Source organism: Pagrus major, chromosome 9 (genome assembly GCF_040436345.1).
Source record: "Pagrus major chromosome 9, Pma_NU_1.0".
Classification (NCBI taxonomy): Eukaryota; Metazoa; Chordata; class Actinopteri; order Spariformes; family Sparidae; genus Pagrus; species Pagrus major.
In genome coordinates, this window is record NC_133223.1 from 26,574,545 (window position 1) to 26,599,885 (window position 25,341).

At 38.5% G+C, this 25,341-nt stretch overlaps 1 protein-coding gene across 1 annotated transcript in view; it reads right to left on the reverse strand.

The window, feature by feature from the left end:
* Positions 1–10,815: 10,815 nt before the first annotated feature.
* epb41l5 (erythrocyte membrane protein band 4.1 like 5) overlaps positions 10,816–25,341 on the reverse strand; it is a 35,911-nt gene continuing 21,385 nt past the window's right edge. The window contains exons 17-26 of the mRNA XM_073473249.1: positions 19,814–19,965; positions 19,182–19,279; positions 18,568–18,705; positions 18,040–18,110; positions 17,190–17,312; positions 15,596–15,677; positions 15,367–15,447; positions 14,548–14,610; positions 14,172–14,311; positions 10,816–13,945 (exon numbers count right to left, since the gene is read on the reverse strand). Coding sequence (XP_073329350.1) covers positions 13,876–13,945; positions 14,172–14,311; positions 14,548–14,610; positions 15,367–15,447; positions 15,596–15,677; positions 17,190–17,312; positions 18,040–18,110; positions 18,568–18,705; positions 19,182–19,279; positions 19,814–19,965 — 1,018 coding nt within the window. The 3' untranslated portion in view covers positions 10,816–13,875. The remainder of the gene's footprint in view (positions 13,946–14,171; positions 14,312–14,547; positions 14,611–15,366; positions 15,448–15,595; positions 15,678–17,189; positions 17,313–18,039; positions 18,111–18,567; positions 18,706–19,181; positions 19,280–19,813; positions 19,966–25,341) is intronic.

Genomic DNA, 25,341 nt, shown 5'->3' on the forward strand with positions numbered 1-25,341 from the left:
AGCTGAGATGTGCGAATATAAACACGATTTCAGCTCAATTCAGCTTCCTCTAAACTTTGACACTATCAGTAAATATAGCAAGAAGACTGAAGGCATATTGACTGATTGATATTTATCTTTCTGTTGAACCAGAAAGATTATAAACTCAGTGATTAATTCTTATTATTGTGAAAAATGTAAAAATGGAAGAGTTCTTTCTTTATTCAGTTTATTTCTCAGGGACCATGTTTTTATCTGTAGTCGCTGTCCAGGTGTAAAGTTGGCAACATAAAATCAAGACGCATGTTTAAGACAACAATCATGATGTAAGCAGAGGTGGCGAGTGTCCGCACATTGTTTACTCAATTAGAAGTTAGAAGTACTGATTCAACTTCTTTACTCCAGTAAAAGTAATAAAGTACAGGCTCTGAAATGTACTTAAAGTATAAAAGTCAGTCAAGTGTCCCTCTGAAGGACATTTCTACTGGACATTTCTGTGTAAAGCTAACTGACCCTCACGTCATATTCATATAATTCAAAGACTTAAAGGTAGATTCAGTAGGATTTGTCCGAGCTGTTGGTAAACGCACCACAAAGTTAGCTGATTGTTGGGTCTCATTACCAGGATGTCAAATAGCCACATGTAAGGTAGGTAGTAAAAGCAGGACAAACACATGGACAGCAATAAAAGACAACAAAGCAAAGACAAACAACGCAACAACAAGCAAACACAAGCAAGCACAGATATGTCATGTCAATGTCATTTTTTTCGACAAGGGTTTGAAATAAACAAAATAATGTTAGTCCTTGAGTCCTGCTGTATATGACACGTGATTTACAGAACAGCTTTGCAAAAACAGCCGTGAGTAGAGACTGAAGAAACAACAGTAAGAACAGTAGGTCGAGCAGCAGGGCAGTTTAGCAGCGTACAAGTTGTATATCGACAGATGATGAAAGGATCCAAACTCATGCTGACAGGTCTGATGGTTTATGAGCCTCGTCCTGTTACAGAAGAGAAACTGTAAGTGCATGTGTGGATGGTCAACAAGCAATTTTTGGAAACCATTTGGGAAAATTGGCTGGAGTCGTCCATTTCTGGCTATTTCTATGCTTCCATGTGTCCTTTGATTCTCAGCCCGAGAATGATTGGGCCAGACAGGTTCGGGCCAGGTTCTGATTTCTCCTAATTATTCTGGGCTTCATCTGATCAGGTTTCGGTTTTATTCTGCAGTTTAGATTGTTTTGTCTTTTGTTAACAGTGTGAATGTGACCTCCCTGGACCCTGCTAACATATTCAGTGACATTGTTGGAGCTTGTTAGTTACACAGTTGACACAAAATCAAAATGTTTTGGCTTATTAATCACTGCAGAGGATCAGCCTCTGAAACTGAGTTCAGTTACATTTGCATGATTTTATGCACACTCCTGAAACAAATAAAGAGAACAACTTTTAAAAGTCATTTGTGTCAACAATGTTTGGGTTCCAGCTTCTCAAATGTTGAGATTTTATTGCTGCTGCTGATGTTGTTGTTGTTGTTTTCACACTTTATTGTGCTTTTAACATTTGAAACTATAAAACACAACTCTACAGATGGAAGAAGGCCATACAAAGTATAATGTTGTGATGAAACAAAGTTTTGACGGGGTAATCCTTGTATTTTTATTTCCATCTGTGACAACCGAGTGAAAGTGATTTTCCAGAAAAAAAAGTTTTTCCCCCAGAAAAAAAGTGTTTTTTTTTTCCTCAAAAAAAGTTTTTTTAAGAAAAAAAAGTTGGGGTTTTCTTAAGATTTTTTTTTTTTTTTTTTTAAGAAAAAAACTTTATTTTCAGAAAAAAGTGAGGTTTTTTTCCTCGAAAAAAACGTTTTTTTTTTAAGAAAAAACATTTTTTTCTGGGGGAAAAAAACACTTTTTTCTGGGGGAAAAACACTCATTTGCAAAAATGCAAAATGAGTGTTTTTTCAGAAAAAAAGGTTTTTCCCCTGCTGCTGTTGTTGTTGTTGTTTTCACACTTTATTGTGCTTTTAACATTTGAAATGTGTAAAACACAACTCTGCAGATGGAAGAAGGCCATACAAATAATGCTGTGATGAAACAAAGTTTGTGAAAAATTGTGTTTTTTTCCTCAAAAAAAGTTTGTTTTTTTTAGAAAAGTTGTTTTTTTTAAGAAAAAAAAGTTGTTTTTTTTAAGAAAAAAACTTTATTTTCAGAAAATGTTTTTTTTTTCCTTGAAAAAAAGCATTTTTTATGCACACTCCTGAAACAAATAAAGAGAACAACTTTTAAAAGTTGTTTGTGTCAACAATGTTTGGGTTCCAGCTTCTCAAATGTTGAGATTTTATTGCTGCTGCTGCTGTTGTTGTTGTTGTTTTCACACTTTATTGTGCTTTTAACATTTGAAATGTGTAAAACACAACTCTACAGATGGAAGAAGGCCATACAAAGTATAATGTTGTGATGAAACAAAGTTATGCTGGGATAATCCTTGTATTTTTATTTCCATCTGTGACAACCGAGTGAAAGTGATTTTCCAGAAAAAAAAAGTTTTTCCCCCAGAAAAAAGTGTTTAAGAAAAAAAAGTTGGGTTTTTTTTAAGATTTATTTATTTTCATTTTTTTTAAGGAAAAAACTTCATTTTCAGAAAAAAGTGGGGTTTTTTCCTCGAAAAAAAGCGTTTTTCTGGGGGAAAAACAATTTTTTTCTGGGGGAAAAAAAAGTTTTTTTCTGGGGGAAAAAAAAGTTTTTTTCTGGGGGAAAAAAAAGTTTTTTTTAAGAATTTTTTTAATTTTTTTTTTAAGAAACAAACTTTATTTTCAGAAAATGTTTTTTTTTTCCTTGAAAAAAAGCATTTTTTTAAGAAAAAACACATTTTTTTCCGAAAAAAAAACAAGCAAAAATGCAAAATGAGTGTTTTTTCAGAAAAAAAGGTTTTTCCCCTGCTGCTGCTGTTGTTGTTGTTTTCACACTTTATTGTGCTTTTAACATTTGAAATGTGTAAAACACAACTCTGCAGATGGAAGAAAACTCATTTTTTGGGGGGGGGGGGGGGGGGGGGGTTTTGAGGGAAAAAAAACTATTTTTTTCAAGGAGAAAAAAAATTTCTGTGGTCTTTTAAAAAAAAAGAAAAACATGTTCCTTGAAACAATTTTTTTCCCAAAAAAAACACACTTTTTTTCTTAAAAAAACCATTTTTAAAAAAAAAACACTAATTATTTCTGAAAAAAACCCAAAAGTTATTACGAAAAAAATTCACGCTGAGCTAGTTTTCCCCACACAGGATCCATAACACTACAAACAGCTGTTAGAGGCTCTGAATCCACTTTTTCTATTTAATATGTGAGATGAAGTGAACACTTTTCTGGAAAATCACTTTCACTCGGTTTCACCCACTTGAAATTGTTTTTTTTTCACGTTTTCACAGATTGAAACAAAAATAAGGAACTTTTTTTTTCTAATTTGTAAACACACCTTTTTTTTCTGAAAAAAAAAACTAATTTGTTTCTGAAAAAACACAAAATTTTCTGAAAAAACACTTTCACTCGGTTTTCACAGATGGAAATAAAAAATAAGGATTATCCCGGCAAAACTTTGTTTGTCCACCAGTTCTCAGGTCGTAAACACAGAAGAGAAAAACAATTTAGATCAGACTTAGAAAATATTGTCGACCACCAGAATCAGCAGATAAGTCGACAGTGAAAATAAACATTAGTTGAAGCCCTGAAATGTTGCTATTGCCGTTAATGACTCAAAACATTTCTGCCTCTTGAAATTCAGATCCTTCATTATTCATTCCAGCCTGTTAGTGCACGCTGACTGTGTTACTTGAAGATGTACGTGTGGTTCAGAAGTTATTCAAGGTGTGTACACAAGTTTTAAGAAAACAGTCTAACAAGAGGATACTGGGGTAATGTGGCGGTCATTATTTGGTAGCGTGACATCGGTTCGGTACTTTCACCAGATGTGCTGCAACTAATGATTACAGCTGAGAAGCAGGCAGAGACTGAAAGCTTATTGTTGGAGCACAAAGCTACTGAGTGTTATAAGGTGTGTGTGTGTGTGTGTGTGTGTGTGTGTTGGCACTCCTGTAGACGTAATGCCAGGCTTTTGTGCGTGTGTGTGTGTGTTTGTGTGGTCTGGCTCGGTGTGTAGATGTGTGGTCCCGTCGGCATGCGGGATGATTGGCAGCGCCCGTTTGGGCATCGTTGATAACACACAGGAGGGCGACTGCCACAGATGAGGTCTGTCAAGCTGTCTGCCCGTCAGACACCCACACACACACACTCCTTTTCTCCCTCCTTGTCACACACACACACACACACAACACAACACAACACACACACACCAACATACATCTCAATTTCTCTCCCAGTGACTCCTGCTCTGACTCTTGTTTGTGTTTAACACACAGAGAATCTCTCTGCTTTCAAACAGGCCGAGGATCCCCACTGTATCCTCTGTCTACACACACAAACACACACACACACACACACACCCGTCAGTCCTGCCCGTGGCCAGCCATTGAGCCTGGTATACTGATAACAGCAACAACAGGCCTCTCTCCTCTGCAGGGAGAGACAGTCTCATTCATATGTAGCGTTTGATGTGTTGGGGGATCTCTGTCACTTGTTGGACGGCTTGAAAAGACCAGGCTGACATTTGGAGGGTATATTTCATTGCGGCACTCGAGAAAAGGCAAAAGGAAAGCGCCGTTTGAGCACTTTGGCAGCCGTGTTCACATTGTCTGTGGTAAGCAGCTGACTTTCTTTAACTTACCAAAACGTTAAATTGATCTTCTTGTCGATTGGTGGAAGCAGAACAACAACATTTATATATGATCACCTCGTAAAGCTTATATGTGTTAACAATACACGGAGCAACATCAGAATCAATCGGTTTTATGTTTTTGTCCACCAGAGTCCAATATTCACTCTCCTTTTTGCTCCATTTTTGGTCCCCACCATCATCTCTCTTAGTCGCTTTCAATGAAATACATATAATGGCTGGTGGTGCACACAGCTCTGCTCCTTCTTGCTGTCTTGCCGAAAACACGCTTTAACAAGGTGCTTCAGGGCTCCAGGGTGACACTATTTTTGGCGCACACGCACCCAAAAATCTGTCAAGCGCGAATAACATTTTTGATTGGCACCTTGAGCTCTTTGTCATGTTGTCTTGTGTTGTTGCTGGTCGCTCTGTTTGTTTTATTTTAAAAATAATAAAAAATCTAAAGGCGACTACTTTCACCAAAGCTGTCACACGGTGTAACGCTGCACCTTGAATCCAAAGTACGCTGCCTAGGAGGGGAGGGTAAATGTAAACACAAATCAAAGTGTGTGAGACTTCACCTGGTTTGATGCAGCGGATCGATCAACAATATAAAATGACTGTGTGTGTGTGTTTGTGTGTGCAGCCTCACCTGGCGCACAAAGTACACACTTACTAGCACAATGCAGCCCTTTAGGGATCAATTACCGCTCACTCACGTCTTTATCATCTCAAAGCCTCGACTATGAATACCTTGGCACGCCGACCAGACGCACACGCTCGCACACACACACACACCAAGGCTATAAACCCATTTTGATAGTTGAGATGTATAAGCTTCTTTTCAAAATGCCCTGTCAGGGAACGCTATCTCCTCCAACAGCGAGCCAAACGGCACAATAGCCTTTATTGTCATGACTGACAGAGAGTCCCATCTGCACTGTGTGTGTGTGTGTGTGTGTGTGTACGAATGTGTGTGTGTGTGCATGTCTGTGTCTTCTCCACATAACAGAGTTTACCTGTTGAATTTTCAGGACCTCTCAAAACACCTGAGATCAGCTCTATGGTGGAAAGATCAAACCTTGAAGCGTGCACACACACACACACACACTCACACACAGAGAAAGCAGTGTCTTAAGCTCTCGCTGTCTCTTCCCCGGTCCAGATGCTCCACCATTTGTTCATCTTTTGCCGGACAAAACTTTTCATCAAAGTCGGTTTATTCTGCAGGAACCGGAAACTTCACCGGGATCTGACGGCGAGAACAGAGTGAGGCAGCGGAGACAGATGTGAGGGCAGGAGGAGAGGAGCTGCGTTTCATCAGCATCTGGATTTCACCCACACTGTGAAAATGTGTTTTAATTAGGGGCACACAAAAAAAAAACACAAGCTTGATACAGATAGATTTTATTTCTCATGTAGGCTTAACAGATGAAAACACATTTGATTTAAATGTCCAACGGCAATTTTTTGATTTTCTTTCTCCTGAGAAATTTCCAGCAACACTTTTCTTCAGCACACAGTCTCAGATTTAATGTGAAATCCTCCTAATGTAGCCCACCAAGTGTACAGATGTTAGCTGGAAGTCAGTGTCTCTCTTTTGTCTTCTCATTTATACGTTTATGAAGCAGGTTTATAAAATCTGGCAACCTTTTCTGCTCACATTGAGACATTTTTTCGTCTTTGTGTGGCAGCACCCAGCGTCTCTAACCTTCATCTCATGCTCTGCCTGGTTGCAGTCAAACTCAGACAGTTTGTCAGTCTTTACATCACTTCATTGGCTTTTTCTCTTCTTTTTAATTGATTGAGAACACTGCCAACAAACTAGGGTCGACCGATAAGGCTTTTTCAGGGCCGTTAACGATTATTAGAAATGAAGGAGACTGAAAAATTATATTTGGGATCAATATTAATTTGCAGTAAAAATTAAAATCTTTGGTTTATTCCATCACTGGTTGTTTGAAATTTGGACACAAAGTCCAATTTACTCAAGTACTGCTCTTCGCACAATTTTGAGGTACTTGAGTATTTCCATTTTCTGCTACTTTACACTTCCTCTCACTACATTTATTTGATAAATTTAGTTACTAGTTACTTTGCTGATTCAGATTATTCAGTGTTTATAGGCTGTTAATTGCGACGTGCTGCCAATCAGATAATGTTGTGGGCGGGACATTGTGTGAGAGGATGCTGCTTCAGCACATTTTTAAATTTGTTTTTTTATGAGCAATCTGACAGAAAATCATCCATACCAATAACTGTCAAATGCATCATTTCTAATGTAATATCGGCCCCGATAATCAGGGTTGTTTCATTTTTCCATTTCCGCTGAGAACCGTGGGATATTTAAGAATGACAGGAAGGAGAAAGAAATAATGTTATGAGTTAAAATGATGACACTCCAGTAAAATAACTAAAATCATCCCTTGTTTTCTGCTTACTGGTACTTACATATGTACGTAACTTCATTTACATAATGACGTATGCGATGTACTTATTTTAACTAAAACTATGATCTTTTCCTAAACCTAACCAAGTAGTCTTGGTGCCTAAACTCATGCAAACAATGACTGTTTAACAGTATTAAAGTAATAGTTATTCTTTTGATGTGTTCATCCTTAGTCAACCTGCAGTAGATGACCGTCAGCTCTCCCTGTGTGGAGAAGCAGCACATTGTAAACGGTACTGACAGCACGACGTATTTTAGCCAATGAAGCCCGGGTCATCAGGCAGTAAACACAAGAAAGAAAAGAAAGAAAGAAAAAACTATAGATAGATTTGGTTTTTGCCCAGCAGTAATGATATCCAGCCTCTGAGAATATTAAAATTTAAGAGAGGACATGTTATGTTTGCTTAGTGAGATCTGAACCGGTGACATCAGGGGCACGGGCCCGGCGCCAAATCTCCATGAATCCACCCAGAGCTTTGAGCATGCTTAAGCAATCATGACCTGGCATAAGGTCCGTGTACGTAATCAATTATTCATTTGGAAGGTGGAGGGAAAGTCGGCCCATCTGCTGAGGGGAGCAGTCCTGGCTGAGTTATTGAGCTGTGGGCTGTCTGCTGTTTAATAATGGTCCAACTATGTATTGCTCTGTAGCAGGGACCGGTCGCACTCGATCAATTTCAAATCACTGCTTCTCGAGCTCTAAACCAATATGGCAACCGACAAATAACAGAAGAGTCTTCGCCTTCAGTCGCGGCGCTGATTGAAGATTTTCTAACATGATGCAATCCTGAAGGAACAGCTCCTCTCTCTTCTTCTGTGGTTTGTGATGAGCCTGTAGATTTTTGTTCCCTCGTCTTGTTAATGAAGCAGCTGAAGAGACAGTTGATGGACAGCGCAACTGTTAAAAAGTAGCTCACACTACTTCAGTGAGCTGCTGCAGACATCGCTCATAAAGAATCTGATTAACAGACTTTCCTGAGCTAATCTTGAACCTGGAGATATCACACTGATTAAAAGACTCGACACAGTATATCCAGGGGGAAATAATCACCCAAATCCTGTTTAAGTCCGTGATCGTGTTTGTGTAGTTTTTTTAATAATATATCAGACGAGATGGTGATAATTCCATATGTTCATTAAGAAAAGATCCACGTCTGTGCTGAGCTGGTGGACTCAGTCTGGAGCTCCACTACACTCTAGAGGTTAGGACGAGCATGACGCTGCTGCTGCTGCTGGTACTGGTGCTGGTACTGGTGCTGGTACTGGTACTGTACATACTTTCTGTGACTGGGAGATAAACTAAAGGCTGCTGTCGCTCATGTCCTCTTTTAACAAGATCTGACTCATTTTGCACGTCAGTCCGTGCTTAAATACATGAGAAAATGCTTCTTTTAACAGCTGAAAATCAAACATTTTGTCAAAGTGTGAGCCACAGTTTGACTTAATATTGAGTATTGTCACTTTTTAATTCCTTAAGACTCAGATATTTACATTTTTGCTTGAAAGCCAAAAAAAATCAGCTGTCCAACTCCAGCTCTACCCAAGAGGTAAAAATGATACTGTGCTGCCCTCTAGTGGTAAATTGGCCAACATACCCTGAACTCTGATCACAGCTTGGTATATAAAGGTGAATTTCTCTACAGCTCAGACACTCGATGGAAAATGAACTCTAGATAAACTCTTAGTGCTCCCTTCAGGCAAAACTCAAAGGGTCAGTGTGTCTGTCAGAGGAACTATCTTTCATTTAAAGTGAATTAAATTAATCTCTTTTGAAAAGTTTAGTATAAGGAAGACTTAAAATGCTGCCATTCATATCAGACATATCTCATGTCTTTATAAGTAGATGTAGAGTGTCTGCTGCAGTTGATGAAGTCACAAGTTTTATAATAAACTGCGTATTACTGTGTATTTGATTGTCACTCGTGCATGATACAAAATGTCTACATTAAATATATTCCACAATTTTGGAGAGTAAATGTTGATACAGCATGTAACAAGTCTTTTTTGTGATTTTTTTTTGGTGATCAATTTTCTAAGTCTGATCTGAATGGTTTTCTCCTGTTTTCCTCTCGTAATTTTTTTTTTTTCACACACGTGAATGAAAAATATCAGGAGAAACTTTTTTTTTCCAGAATTTTTTTTTTTTTTTTAATTCATGTGTGAATCTAGTAAAAATCAAAAAAGAAATTCTAGAAAAAAATTTTTTCTAGAATAATCTTAAATTCTTTAAAAAATTTAGGAGGAAAAAAATGTGAAAGATTTGTGTGAAACAGTGAAAAAAGAAACATTTCAGGGGAAACATGAAAAAAAAACCACCTGGAAAAATAACAATTTCATAGTTTCACACATGGAAAATGGAAAAATTCATTTGTGAAACCACGTAAAAAAAAATGTAAACATTTTTTGGGAGAAATGTTTTTTTACTGTTTCACGTGTGAAGAAAAGATTCTCCTGGAAAAATAAAATAAAAATATTTCACTCAGTTTCACACATGGAAAAAAAAATCATTCATGATAATCTTTATTTTTCCATCTGTGAAAATGCACAGAAATAAAAAGTTGTTTTTAGGAGAAATATTTTTTTATACCGTTTCACACAGGAAAAAAAAAATTCACCCGGAAAAAAGAAAAAATTCATTTGTGTGAGTAAAATGAAAATTTTCAGGGGATTTTTTTAATGAGTGAAACAAAAAAATTCTTTTTTTTTTAAGGAAATTTTTTTTTCTTCACGTGTTGAACTGAGCAAAAGAAAATTCTTCACTTGTCGTCTCAACACACGAAGAAAAAAAAAATCTTAGAAGTTAGAAAATGTTTTTTTTCACTTGGCTCGACCGATGAAAACTATTTTTTTTTCTCCTGGAAAAGGTTTTGTTTTTTTCACTTTGCCTGACACATGAAAAAAAAAAGTTTTCTCCTGAAAATTTTTCTTTTTCACTCTTCAACACATGAAAAAAACATTTTTTTTAGAACTTAAAAAATGGATCACCAGAAAAAATGCCATACTGTTGTCTGTGATACTGTCGAATTTGCTTTTTGAGGTTGAACCAATAATTTATAACTGACTGATGGAGTTTCACAGCACAATGTCAATGAAACATTTGAAGAAGTAGTTTGATTACTTCATAAATTACCTGAAATCTCTGATGACACTTGACCGAACTGATGTAAGACAAACTTGAATTGTTTTGAAAGGGTCTTTCTTTGTACTCGAGCAGAAAACGCACTTTAAAAAGTAGGAATAAATTAAAACCTTGTGAGGGCTGCCAGGGCAAAAAGCACTTTGCTTTTTATTATCATTATATGATTTGATTAAACAGACTTCATTAGACGGCGATAACCTCAAATATGGGCTATAACTTAAAAAAGCTTTTGATGACATTAACTGTTATTGCTACATTTCTGGAAGAGATAAAAGAGCTTTATGTCTTAATTTGAGGACTAAAACATCAGATTTTCCTCTTGGAGTGATCCAGGTCATAGTTTCATAGCTGGTTTAACAAAGACTACAATCACATCCGGTCCACAGCTCAGCAGCAAATCAGACCAGTGTTGCATGAATCCAACTGTTATCACTGACCTCCTCTGTAGCCAAACATTCAAAATGAATAAAAGAAAACACTTGACTCCTACTGTAGCAAAGCTTTACTGAATCATGATCAGATATTCCAGAAAAAAAATAAAAGTTTATATAAAATTGCATTTGAGACGTCACACTCTGCGTGTGTTTCCAGTCACTTCCATCAGTAATATGAATCCTACGGCTTTTGTAATTAGAAAACACCTCGACGCTGAAATCTGCACAGAATGTAGTAACAATACTGCCGACATAATCTTCAAAAAAAAATATATAGCTCTACTTCATATCTACAGCCAGCTGACGCCGTTATACTGACAACACATTAGAACTGAACGCTATCACACTTTTGGACAACATGTCATGTTTGAACACTGAGTAGAAGCATAAATAACCGTCGCTGCTAAGAAGACGTCGTCAAACAGTCAGCTTCCCTTGTTCAAGAAATCATAATGAAAAAACTACACAGAGACAGCATGAATGAGGGTCCAGACTTAATGATTACGATGTTCGGGGTAGTGAAATAAAAAAAAAATAAAATGACATACTTGATTTACAACTGAGAAAATGTAGAATCAGGCCTCAATTTCACATGTACAAACTCAGCTTTTAAAGATACGGGTCGTTTAATGCCAGCTCAGCCACAATTCACCAAGAAAACCTTTTACAGTTTGTCACAGATTTTCTCCCAGAAATTCATGTAAATCTAATAAATTCATGGGACTCTGAAAAATCCTACAGCTGTACTCCAACTTCTGAAATTTAGCTCTGAGGGTCCAACTTCCAAAATTAATAAATTTTTGGATTCTTTGTGTGTGTTGTAAATCTCACTCAGCTCATTTTTCACTGGATTGGGTTTAAATTTGTACCGAACATCCAAGAAACCCCAAGAAAACCTGGCAACACGTTTGGGTGGTTACAATAATCAAATTAATAACAAAAAATCTTCTTTTTTCACCCAAACAAGGGATCTTTCATTTTCAAAAACTTATCTCCTCTAGTTTTTACTTTTACTTTTTTATTTTGACTGTAGATTTTCCCAAGAAGGATCGTTTTAATTTCCTTGAAACAGTTTAATGTGAAAGTGTTACTAGAGGCTGAGAAATTTAGCTCTTAGACTGAAAAAGTATTCATAGTACAGCTGTAGGATTTTCAAGGTCCCGTGAATTTAATAAAAGGTTTTAACATGAATTCAATGACATAACATGAGCTGGCAGGTTGTAATAACCCATATTTCCCAGAGTTATATCAGCAATCTTAAATTTAAAAAGTCATAAAACTCCAGGGGGATATTTTCATACTGTGGCATCTCCAGCATTCTCACATGAGACTGTTTGAATACATTCATTTCCATAAGGCTGAAGGGTCGAAGCTACAACATGTTAACACCAGGAACAATTCTCTACATATAACAGGGTCCATTTTCTGTCTAAAAATTAATTCAGATATCCAGTTAGATAATCCAAACACTGGAATGTCGTTCACCTCCAGGGATCACAGCTCACCTAAAGGATAAGTTCACTCAGAAATGAAAATTCATTCTTTATCTCCTCACAGCCGTGCTGATTGAAAGTCGGGTGAAGTTTTGTAGATCACATGACATTTCTTGAGCTTCACAGCAAAACCGTGCTGCAGCGTTCTTCTAAACAACTGAAGTAGATGGAGACAACAACGACAAAAATAAGCATTAAATGGCTCCACGCAACTAGTCCAGTGTTATCCAATTCTCCAGAACGCCTGGGATCCCAAATTAAGACGTTATTTACACCTTCAACGCGCCAACGCTTTTAGCTTAGCAGCTACAGTAAAGATTTAAAAACTTAAAAAGGGCATAAATGACACCTTTTCAAATCAATTTGGTTGTCAGTTGTTTATGAGAATGCTGCAACTTTATTTTGCTGTGAAGCTCCAGAAATGTTTTGTGGATTACGAAACCTCGGCAACAGGGTGAGTAGATAATGACTGAATTTTCATGTTTGCGTGAACTTATCCTTTAAAAGGTTTCCAAAGCGTTTGAGCCGCGTCTTTATTCACTTGTCGTATTTTCATCACCAATTTAAAAGTAAAATGGAAACAAAGGATCACATTTTAAGACAAAACTTTAAAACTTCACATTATTTGTAAATCATCTTTGACTCAAAGCCATGATGAGAGTTTAAAGAGGAGCAGAACATAACAGGTCCAAAACGAGACGCAGAACTAACTTTCATTAGTGATGTTCAACTCCTAATTACACAGGAATTCAGAAGCACTGCGACGGGCAAATTAAAACATCATAAGACGAAAAAAAAAAATAAGAACAGGCTAATAAAAACATCAGGTGAAAATCCAAAGCGGCCATCTCTTTGTCATCCATTGAGAAAAAAAAAAAATCCTTCAAGCTCCAGTGTTGCAAAGATAATCCAGTGAAGTCTTCATATCCAGTGGCGAGTCGAGTTTCACATGTCGTATTGATCGAGTTTAAAAAAGGTTTGTCGTGTGCTACAAGGACAGTACAGTCTCACATCCACATGTTTCATCGTGTCAAGAGTCCAGATGTTTTTATCTCTTACAAGTCTTTCTGTTTTATAGATTTTTCTTTTTCAGTCCTTCATCCAGTGTACTTCAGCAGCTCTACATGCTACGTGATCTGTGAGTGGAGAGAAGCTCAGTGCAGGAGTCCAGTGGTGTGATCACCAGTGTAAAACAGCAAGAGTCAAAAAAAAAAAAGGGGGGGAGGAAAGCAGCACTAAAAGAGACAACCTACCCTTTACGTATGATAGTGTTGTTAGATTTAAGTGTGTCAGGACCAACTTCAGCTCTGTAGCAACAAGATGAATAACAAGATTTTTGACTGAGGTTTGGTTGAATGAATGGATGGATTACATAAACAGCAGGTCACTGACCGTGTTCCTGTAGGTGATCCTAAAATGTTAATACTGGTTCTAACTGTGTGATGAAAACCTGTAATCATATCTCTATTACTGTCACGTGAACCTAGCTACATCTGTTTGTAAGCTGCCTCCTCCCTGGTTCCACTTTCCTCTTGGCCCAGCTTGCTCTTGTGTGGATGGGTGAGGGGGGAGGAGCAGTCAGGGAGACTAATGGTGTGATGGCTGCTTCTCATTTCTCCATCAGAGCTCAGTGGTCAGGAGACCTCTGGGTTTGGCTCCATCCTCTGAGTTTGGCTGCTGACCCACAGTGCTGCAGGAGACAGGAGTCGAATTACTCAGAGACATAGATTGCTTAACACACTTTACAGTTTAATCTAGGTAGAGAGGCCTGAAATATACTGTACAAATATACTGCACGAGGAGTAACTGGAAATATTTGCTCTTTTTGCATTTCCCTACTTGATCAGCAGAGGTCAGCATTCTACCAAGCTCATTTTAAAAACCTGTAAGCGCTTTGGGTGCTCAAGGATTTTTACCTGGTGGAGTTGGTGTTACGCATGTGAGCGAGTTGGGGGAGGGCAGGGGTGACAGCCACCCCCCCATCTGCAGGGAGAACAGGGTTGACCTTAGCGGGGGGGTCAAGGTCGAGCAGGCCGTTAGTAAAGACGCCGGGAGGCTGCATTAGAGGGGGACGAGGGAGAAGGCAGGAGGTCAGACTCTACAGCGCCTCTACATCAGCTGAAGTGAACAGCAACTAGGCAAGTGCATGAGCCTTTTATCAACAGTTACAGGACAACGGACACAGATTGAAATGAATAAACACAGAAACCTTGTATATGCAAACATTTCACAAGAACCTGTGGGAGGAAAAACAGGCAGACAGACAGGTAGACACACAGGCTGATCACTCACAGCAGTAGTAGGGATGATCCAGCGGGGGGTGATGACAGGTTTGGGCTGCTGCACCGGAGGCAGCTGGAAGACAATCAGACATATGTTACACTCTGTTGACCACACGGACATTTAGGGGTGCATTCACTCACGTTTGACCACAGAAAGCTGACACAGGTTTGATACATGGAACACATTATCTAGACTAGAGATATCAGGGAAGCTAAATGTTTTCAAAAGTTAAAAATGTATCTCTTCCCTTTAACCTTCAACAAGCGATGACTTTAGTGATAAAGACCAGACTCTTGTTTTTACTTCTTTTTCTCATTTATTATCATTACTATTTATTATCCTTCTGTGGGTTTCATTTTCCATCTTACATTACGTATCGCCTTATTCTATTTCCGTTCTTTTTATTATCTTATTTTTACTATAATCATCAAGTGGGTTTTTATTCCCAGCCGTATTTTACATTAATTATGGAGTTCTCTCCGTTTTTATGTTCATTCTGTCTTCTTTTATGTGAAGCACTTGGCGCCTGTTAATTTCTTTGTTGTAAAGCACCTTGAGCTGCAAGGTGCTATACAGATAAAATGTATTATTAATATTACTTTCATAGATCACAGAGAGACATAGAAGTACCAAATGAAGTTTCATTTACACTTGCCCGTACACTAAATTCTGGTAGTGTTAAATCATGTTCAGACTCGGTTGCAGACGAGGATTTAACATTTCTGAATGAGGGTGAGTGACTGATGTATTTTTGCAGTGCAGTTGACGGTGGTTTACTGCCGGCACTAGCTACTATTTAGTTCTCCACATGCAGTCAGTGAAACTTACAACAGGAGTTGGATCTGTGAAATCAATCAGGTTGTCAGACAGTGGAGCGGTGCTTTTAAGGTCAACTTCCTCTGCTTTCACCTGCAGAATGATACAAACACTTACTTAACCTCCGATGGTTTCAACATGACACATTAACCAAAGAGGAGCCATACATCTTTATCACACCACATCAAGTTTTACTGTACACAAACATAAATGCACCACAAAAAGTGATTTATTAGTTTACCTTTGGTGCCATGGCTTCGCTGGCAGACTCAGTGGGCATCTTGGGAACAGAGGGGTTTAAATCTTCAGCTAGTCTCTCAACACTGATGAGCAGAGCAAAAGAAAAAATTAGCAAATGACACTTAGATAGAAAAATTCTCATAAAACATTTACAGAAATGTATTTCAAGCTCCTCATCCTTGAGATAGAGCGGCATAAAAAACATATTTCATTGGTGCATTTTCATATGATTCAAGAAATCCCTTTATTATTGGAGCCCTGCACACTGCCCGAGGTGACGCCCTTTAAATTGCTTATTATGTGCGACCAACAAGCCACAGGGTGTTTTCACAGTGGTATTAAACATGGAAATGTTTGACTTCTGCTGGATTAATGAGTTCAATTATTCATGATTATAAAAATCGTTCTTGAGAATGAGAAGAAAACCAGCCTGAATATCACGAGTGTTTACTGCATCAATGAGCCTGAGGTCGACAGTCTGTATATTTGTGTCATCCCACTGAAAACACTTAATGTGCAAGGACGCCAGCAGTATCCAGGCAGATGTCAGGTCAGGTGACTCCACAGACCCAGACACCCACAAACACACATTGCTCAAACGCACCAACAGATGTCAGCAAAGACTACAAAGAAAAAGCAACACTGTTGTCTTGTGAATTTTTAAAAATGTTTTATGTTGTAGCCTTGAATTAACCTGATTTCTATTGACAATGAAACCTTTCACTATCATTCAAAACGTATTATCATCATTTTTCTTCTGTTCTGCGTTCAGCTGCGTTTAGAAAACAACTGAAAAAGACGCCTCCCACTGCAAAAAACTGCACTCTGTCAGACCAGAGTTGATTAATCTTCCAAAGTGGAAGCACTTGCAATACTCCAGGGGCTGTCCTGGGGTGAAAACTAAACAGAGAAAGGTGGGGACACCTTCATTTTGTAGAAAACAAACATACCCAACCACAACAGATGGTGAGACATGGACTTCACAGGACAATATTAACAACTTGGATAATTTTTAAGAATCAACAAATTATGTCTTTATTACCATTTTTTCTGTCTCTTTTGCCGACCATGCCAGCAAATCTGAATGAATTATTCATCTGTTTTTTGGTTAGCTGAACCAAACGACTGAATTGAAGACTACAATATGTCCATAGTGACAAAAGTTAAAACATTAATATTGTACTGCGCCTCTTAATGAGCTTAAACAGGCTGCAGGAGATCCGGTGCGTCTTATTTTTATGTTCTAACACGTTGACGAACTTAGTAACTCGTAATATTACTGTACAGTTATACAACTTAGATAATAATCTGTGAAGGATTTCGTGAAGCTGCACTTTGTTGTTTTGAATCAAATGTAAGCAATGATGTTCACTAAATGTATCTTTTGACTTCAAGTTAGATAAAAGAGAGAAAACACAGATATAATGTGTGCGTCTGTCTCAGAAGGATTACGAATCTGTAGCTACGGTCAAGAAATTCTGTTGTCCCAGTTTCGCTCGCTCTCTGGTTCTCATTAAGCAGCCAAAGTGGGACTAATTGATACATACAGAACCTTGAAGACAAATTATAGAAGCATTTAGTGCACACAGACTGACCTGGCCCCTGCGGATGAGACCAGCGAGGCCGGCTTGAGCAGGTCCCAGGAGTCCTGGATGTCAGGACGACTGCTAACGGTCAGAGACGAGTTACTGCCCAATCGCCCGCTACGCACCTTTAACCTGGAAACAGACGGGAAACATTTTGATTTTGTGGCAGTGATCTGGTGTGTCTACATATATTGTACATGTATGTAAAAAAAATAAAAATAAAAAGGCTTCTGGTTGTGTTTCATGTTGTATTTCAGTAGATTAAGGACACCAGTAAATGGTTAGGCACACAGTAGGCTGGAGCAAGAGACAGAGACAAAACAGTGCCCCCTTTATAATCAATTTTATCAAGATCTGTTTTTGAATCGACAGATAGCATTCACCAAATCGAATATGGCTCATTCTCTCAGTATCATGAGCAACTGACTGCCTCTGATACAAGACAACGACCGCGGTTTGTCATTCGGTGACGCCATGCTGCTGGGATGAGCTGCAGGTGATGTAATGTTGTGAACTATGCTAATAATCCTCATGAATATTCAAGTAGTTAATCAGCTCAAGCAGCAGGGAGCTGTGATTGGCTGAGACAATGTGTTGACAGTTGGCATGAGTCAGAAAGATGGAGGAGGAGGAGGAGGAGGAGGAGGAGGAGGAGGGGAAAGACCCAATTTCAAGACAATAGAGCACAAGTGACAATGGCTTTTCTCCTGTTCATGTGTGCTCAGTACCCAGTGTTTAAACAGGACTATGCTAAATATAGCATAGTTGAATAAATATCAGGACCCTTTGAAGACCCCTTTTCTTTATAATTCTAACACTTAAAATGTATGTAAAATGACTGTACAGTGTGCGGTCATACCTGGCAGAAACATCCTGCAGGTTACAGTTTTTATCTCCACCGACCATTACGACATGTTCCTCCGAAGGTCCCTGCACAGAGGAACGACGAGAGAAAAACAAATGAATAAACAGACAGAGGGGGTGATGGAATAAAAGAGGCGTGCATCTTCATCTTTTGATGGCAGAATAACTTCACAACTATGACATTAACATGGAAGGACTAATATTGCTTAACATTGACTACAAATTTTTCTGACATTAAGTTCGATTTACAAGCCAAGGGGTCAACCTAGCAGACCGATGACCGAATTCTTTCAGGTTCTAGTCTGGTGGTGAACACAAATCTTTCTCCCCCGTCACCTCTCTACATAAAAATGTAACTTTTTGAAACAGTTATTTGTTAAAAATAGCCTTGATGCAGCTCTGAACATATTTATAGGCCTTTATGATCACCAAACAACAGTATGCAACACTTAATTTCAATGAGTAGTGTCTTTCCTTTTCCTTCGCTTCCCGTTTTCCCAGTTTCGTCTGGTGTTTTGCTCACCTTGAGGGCAGCAGCCTCAGCTTGAGCTTTCAGGATGTTACTCTTCAGATCCTCTGGGGGGCGCAGTGGAGTGGCAACTGGGCTACTACTGCCTGCACTGCTCAGACCACACTTCTCGGTGAGCTTCACCACGTCCTCCTGTAGGAGCAGGGTGGGATGGGGCACAAATATCACATACAAATAAAAAGAGAGACAAAAATGGAAAACAAGATTTGTTATTCTCTACGCTGGGGCTTGGAGCAAATAAACATGTGTTACTTGTCTACATCTAGAAGGCAAAAAATGAGACCTTCCCCGTCTCTCGGTTGCCTATAAAAGCCTATGGATGATTCGTATAGCTTGTTTAAAGCTGCTGGACCGTGGATTTCTTTGTGAAGGACTCTGGCCAGATTTTCGGTGACAGTCCAAAGGATGTGACTTTATGTATGTTCTCCAGGAACTTGTCTCAATGCCTCTCTCCCCACCACTAACAAAGAGCAACAGTCGCTAACGATAGTTTAGAAATGGAGTCTGCTAACATAAACTAACGACTGGCTTCCAGCACAACACAGAAGCGTCACAGCGCCCCTTTAAAAGCAGAAATCTACATAAAGACTATACGAACAAACACCCACCTGATTGTTCAATGCCATGTTGACATTGACGTTATTTCTTGGAGTGGCAAGAAGAGGACTGCTGTCCAACGCCAGCTGCTTCAGACGAGCCGCTGCCTCTGCGGAGACACAAAGTTAAACTTAAATACAGACCACCACAACTGCTTTGTGATCTTTCACTGTATGCACAACAAAAAACATACATTTTTAACATAATTATAACAAATTAGACATTTATTAAATACCCCTTTTTAGTTTACTTCTCTAAAAAGTTGGTGGTTGGTGGTTATCTGACTTAACTTAACATCAGCTGGCAACAGTTTAAATTGCTTATTTTCATGGAAAGGCCTTTCTACAAGGGTATTTAAATGTTTAAAGGTTTATTTTTTCTTTTTAATTACACTGTTTTTTATTCTTCTGCACTTAAGTCAGTGCATGGCTCTTTTTGAATGTACCCATTGCTTTTTTAACTTTTTCATTCATTGTTATCAGCTGTATTTCTCTTTCAACACTTTGTATTTAATTACAGTTTGTTTTGAAGCACTCTGTAACAGTGCTTTTGATAAATGCTATACAAATAAACGTATTAATTATTAGAAAACTTTTTCTTTATAATTTTCATCGTCACTCTGTTAGGTTTTCTGTAGCCTCACCACTGAGGCTGAGAGGGTCCTCCCCGGTGACACTCGCAGCGGCATAGGCGTTGCTCGGCCCGGCCTCGTCTGCAGCCGTCACAGTGGGGACGACAGGAGATCTGAGGACGTCATCAATGCAGGTCTCCATCAGATCAGCAACCATGGGCACACTAGAGACAGAAAACAGGAACGACATATTAAGATGTGGGTTTTGAAAAAAAAAAAAAAATAGTTTGAACAAAAAAACACAAGATGATACAATGGAGAAAACAATGCAAGTCTTAAACAAGAGTTATACACATCAGAAATCAGGATTATACAGCTGTGCAACTTACCTGCAGCATCCAAAAGATATGAATGGACTGGCCCGTGATGATAAATCAGGAGACATTTTACGATAAATTCCCAGAAACATACAATATAATTACAACAGAACATATAAAAAACAAAGCCAATGATGTCCCCATATTGGAAAAAAATGTGTTTGAAAAAGAAAAATTGGTCTCTTTTGTTGCTGCACTTTCTATCATGAAGATATGGGAGCTGTGTGTCCACAAAAGGAAGCCCTAAAATAAACAAAATTGCACAAGGTCTTCTTAAGAGGAAAAAAAGCATGAAGTAAGTCTTCAAAGAAAGCAATAACTTTTCTTAGAAATAATGTGCTCTAATATCCTCTGAATCAGAAGCAACCTGAAGCAAAAACATTTGATACATGGATTTTGGGAAAAGCTCTTCCAGCAGCCGAGTAATTACCTCATATATCTGTAGCCTGAAGACACAGTAAAACATGAAAAATACGCTGTATATTACTGTGTGTATATATATATACTGCCTGTAGAGAACAGGAGCTAAAGCAAAACACACACACAAAGATGTAAAGAAATGAACAATGCTTTGCCCGAGGACTCACAAATCAAATGTATATAAACATTCCCACATGTTAAGTAATACATGAAGGAGAAGGTGAGGATGTATCCAACCAATCCAAGTGTGGGCAAAAACACAAAAATAACACAGGAAGGACAAAAAGAAAAGACAGTCAGTCTTTTGCCAGCCGAACATTATTGTCTCATCTTGGGCCTGTGCTGTTCAATCAATTGCTGAATGTATTTCCATGTTAAAAAAAAAACCCAAAAACTTCAATACACTCACAGTTGAGAAATTTCAATGGGAGACCTCTGGTAAGAAATCTTTTACAACGACAACGTTTAAAGCATTTAACTACCGGCCCATATCTTGTCATGTTTAAGTTACAACTTCATTTACAACGAAAGAAGATCGTAACCATCATTATAAATTGTAAATGTATAGTTAATTAAACTCGAGTTAATAGTTATTTTACCTTTAACAAACAGTAGAAATGCTTTATAAACTATTATTTAAGCAATTGTTCATTGTTAAGTTGCAACTGATGTTTAGACTACTTTACAATTGTGGAATAAATGGTTCATAAAGCATTTCATAATTAACAGTCAAATAACTATTAACAAACATTTAATTAACTATAAATGTGTCATGTATTAAAAAGGGGCACTATGTAGTTTTGGAGAAGAAATTCAAACTCAGAATTTTAATATTTACAATATTAATGAGGTATTGATACAAACTCAGACATATTTATTTTTTCCATAACTGAATAAACAAGCTGTTCTAAGAGGAAAATAAGGTCCCCAGAACACTGTTTGAAGCTAGAGAGTTGGCAGGGTCCGCCATATATAAACAGAAGCGGGAAAAAAAAAGATCTGTCAATTAAGACCTTTATCTTCTGGTTAAAATATCTTCCCGAAAACTACATAGTGCACCTTTAATGATGGTTACTATTACGTGTTACCAAAATATCCACACACACAACACAGGTAACAAAGAGATTAAGCACACATGGAGGACGCTACATAGAGCTCATAAAGCTACATACTCTTCCGTGTCAAGAGTAATCCTTCCTTTATTCTCTGAAATGATTTTTAACATACAGTTCAGAAAGAAAAAACATCCTTTGGTCAGTTAGGTTGTAAACATTTAACTAAGATATATTAAGAAATCATCTTCATTGGTCGAGCTGTGCAAGAAACAGTCTGAGGTGTAGGTAAGCATTCAGTGAATATGGACTTCTACACGCTGCTCTGTGTTTAAAAAAAAAAAACAGTTACAGTGTACTAACAACAGTTAAACAATTAACATTCAATTTTGATTCAGTTTCAAACATTTTAATGGTATTATGCTTGATTTCTTGCCAGAAGTTGGATGAGAAGGTCAGTATTAATTTAATTTCTGAGTATAGAGAATATGTTTAGCCTAGCTCAACACTGGAGCAGGGAAAAACCACTAACTTAAAACAAGACAAAAAATGTATCCTCCAGGATTTTTAACAAATGTGTTAAACACATAAGGAAAAGTGTGCAAATATAACAGATAGAGACTTTTTTGGAAGGCATCGAAAGCAACTCTTGCCTCCTGCTTCTATTTCTTTGTGTTGACCATCTTATCCAACTACTTTTAAAAACAGAGCAGCAGATCCACAAAATGTGCAGCGCAGATTAAATACAAAATAGAGAAATCGCATTTTCTTGTATAAAGATCATTTCATGTAATTCAAACTTAATTAAAACAATGCTTGAGATATTATAAAAACAAAACAAAACATGAAACTCTCCTGAAGAGAATGACAGCGGGAGCAGAAGAGGACTTAGTGAAACCCTCCAGGAACTATGAGACTTATTGTTTCCATGCAGAGTCGAGAGTGGGGTTGAATTCCTCAGCCTTACATTGATACTATCTCACCCCAGCCAGCCAGTTTCACCGTGAGGTTGAGAGTGAAGGACAGGGGAAGGAGAGGGGAGGGGAGAGGAGAGGCAGGAGAAAGTGTAACAAAGTGGAGAAAATTAGAGAAGAAAGAGGGGGAAAGGTGGAGCTAAAGTGGGGGGATAACTTTTCAGAGTTGCCCCTGGAGAAAGGGTCAAGTCTGAGTGAAACACAGAGAAGACCAGGGGCAGTATGAAGTGAGATGGCGAGCTTGGAGAGGCGTCTGTCTGTGAGGGGTGTTACCAGACTGATTATGTGACACTTTTGATTGTGTTCAGGGATGTTTCAGTTAAAAATGCATTTCTGCATTCACACCAAATCTGTCCTTCCATGTGGTGCAGTCACAAACACAAATACCAGAGTTACTAATGGGCGAGTCACTGCTGAGCCATTCCCATTTATTAGTGTGCTGTCCAGTTCGTGCCAGTACAGAGGCTGAGACGGCTGTCAGTTGATCTGTCCGACTCCTTTGTGGGGAGCTTTGATGAGACATGAGCAGGAAGGATGGAGGGAAGAGGAGACCTGGGGAGAATAGGGAGGAGGAGGGGAAGGTGACATACAGGAGGGACGTATAAAAGAGATGGGGAGTGAGTGTGAGTGTAGGTAACACAAGAGAGGGAATGGAGGGGGAGAGGAAGAGGAGTATTGAATGAAAACAGCAATGAGGGGAGGGGGGTTGTATGTAAATGAATGAGGGAGGGAAAGATAACACCAAGCAACAGCTGGTTTAAGACAAGTGTGAAGAAGAAAAGGGAGGCGGCAGAAGGGAATTTAAGGCAGCTGATAACTTTGGAGAAAGAGCGTAATTTATTATGAGGGATGGGTATTGAAACAAGTGGATAAATGATTAAATACCATAGTATTGTTAGGCTCTGACGTAAACGATTTGTGTTATTAATTATCACACTGTTGCAGCCTCTCCTCTGCTGAGCTTCTCTACCCCAGCCCAAATATCACTATCATTATCGTTTTACAGCAAAGACAACATGTAGCCTCGTTCAAATCCCTTGGCTCGCCATTTTCTCCCGCTTTACACCCTGAATATTGCCGAACTGGTGAGCTGGCGTTCTTCTTAGAAACTCGTTCATGTCTGTATGTTAAAGCACCGTGTGCATGTCGCTACATCAGACTCATTAACCTGTAGTAACCTCCTCGTCAAATATTGACGTGTTGCCTCAGCCTAAAAGACCTTCTACTTGCATGAAAAACACACTTACCTGAGGATTTTCTAAGGTTGTGCAATTAGCTACATTTTATTTTGTCATAGAACATCCACTAGTTTATTTTAAACAATGACCATGCAAGAGAAATCCTGCTCATCATAATAAGAAAGCTGTGATTTTAGTGCACATAAAACAACATTAAAATAAATCAAGCGTTCATCGTCAGGATGAGCCCGGCAGGATATGTACTGCAACACTGTACACTAGTGTGCACTTAAGTGTGCTGAGACAAGTGTTGTGACACGAACACTTGAGCTAAGTGAAGTGGACTGGATGTCTCTGGAGCGTCAGTGACCTGGCTTTGCACCTCGAGCTACTGAGGTCTGATGGCTGATGTCAAAAAAGTGTTTATAAATTCAGTGCTGGAGGCCGCGAGCCGGAAGCTTTTATTCATGATGACAGCTTCACTGGGAGCTGAAGAGGCAAGAGATCATTCAGTTTCACATTGCCTCAGTAAAACAGTGACTAACTCAATGATCTTTGACTAGATTGACTGCAGATGAACTTCTACTGACCTTTCTATATTTTCCATAAACTCTCTTGTTAGAGTTAGAGAGTAAACTGTGAGGAATTAAGTCCAGTGGCATTGAGATAGGAGTCATCTTCTCTCACTTATGATAATGTTACAGAGTAGTGGAGTAGCTTACGGGAAGGAGAAGCAAGGGTCGGAGAGAGGGCAACAGATTCAGACGCAGCGCTACATGACATCTTAAAACAGGAAGAGAGAATACAGCTGTATGGCCAATTAACATTGTAAGAGAAGAATATGAAAAGTACATGGCCATTACATAAAATATGACATTTTGAATTATTTTAAAATTTAAAAATTCATAAACTCACTGATTTGGACTAGGCTTGCAATAGGCTTAATCATTTACAGTATTCATTATCTTTTGTGTTTGGTTAAGTTGGAGAATGAAAGACAAAGGAGATTGACTGCTCATGTTATCAGGAGAACAGCTGAGGGTTGTAACGCTCCATGCAAAATCAACAGAGACATTGTATGAAAAGAAAGGGGAAAAGGCATGTGGGGAGAGAGGGAAGAGCACCAGGCATTAGTCTGAGGTATTCGTGATACAGCAGTGTCTCTTTCAAAGCATCCTCCTCACGAGTCAGCTGTAAACTGTTGCCATGGGTTGACGGCATAAACAAGAACTCAGAGGTCATCTCAATGTTATATTTTGTGCTGATAAAATACTCAACTTGTATCACCACTGAGCAATGTGGGCCTGTGTGAACAAAACAGTAGGTCTGTTGTTGAACTGCATCTTGCTTAAATTCACTTAAAAAAAAATAGCTAGGAAAGAAATATTGAGAGCCCTTGCAGGAGAGCATAATGAATAGGACGTGCTTTCAAGGACTTGCAGAGTTACCACCTTAAATGCCTCTGCGCACAGGTGAAGTTGCTGTTCCTGAGCTACAGAGAGCCGAAGTCACGAACCTCCCGGTCAACTCCATGGGACCTTATTTCAGAAAAACGTTGTATGGTAGTGAATGTAGAGAGACAAATATTTTTGTTGATCC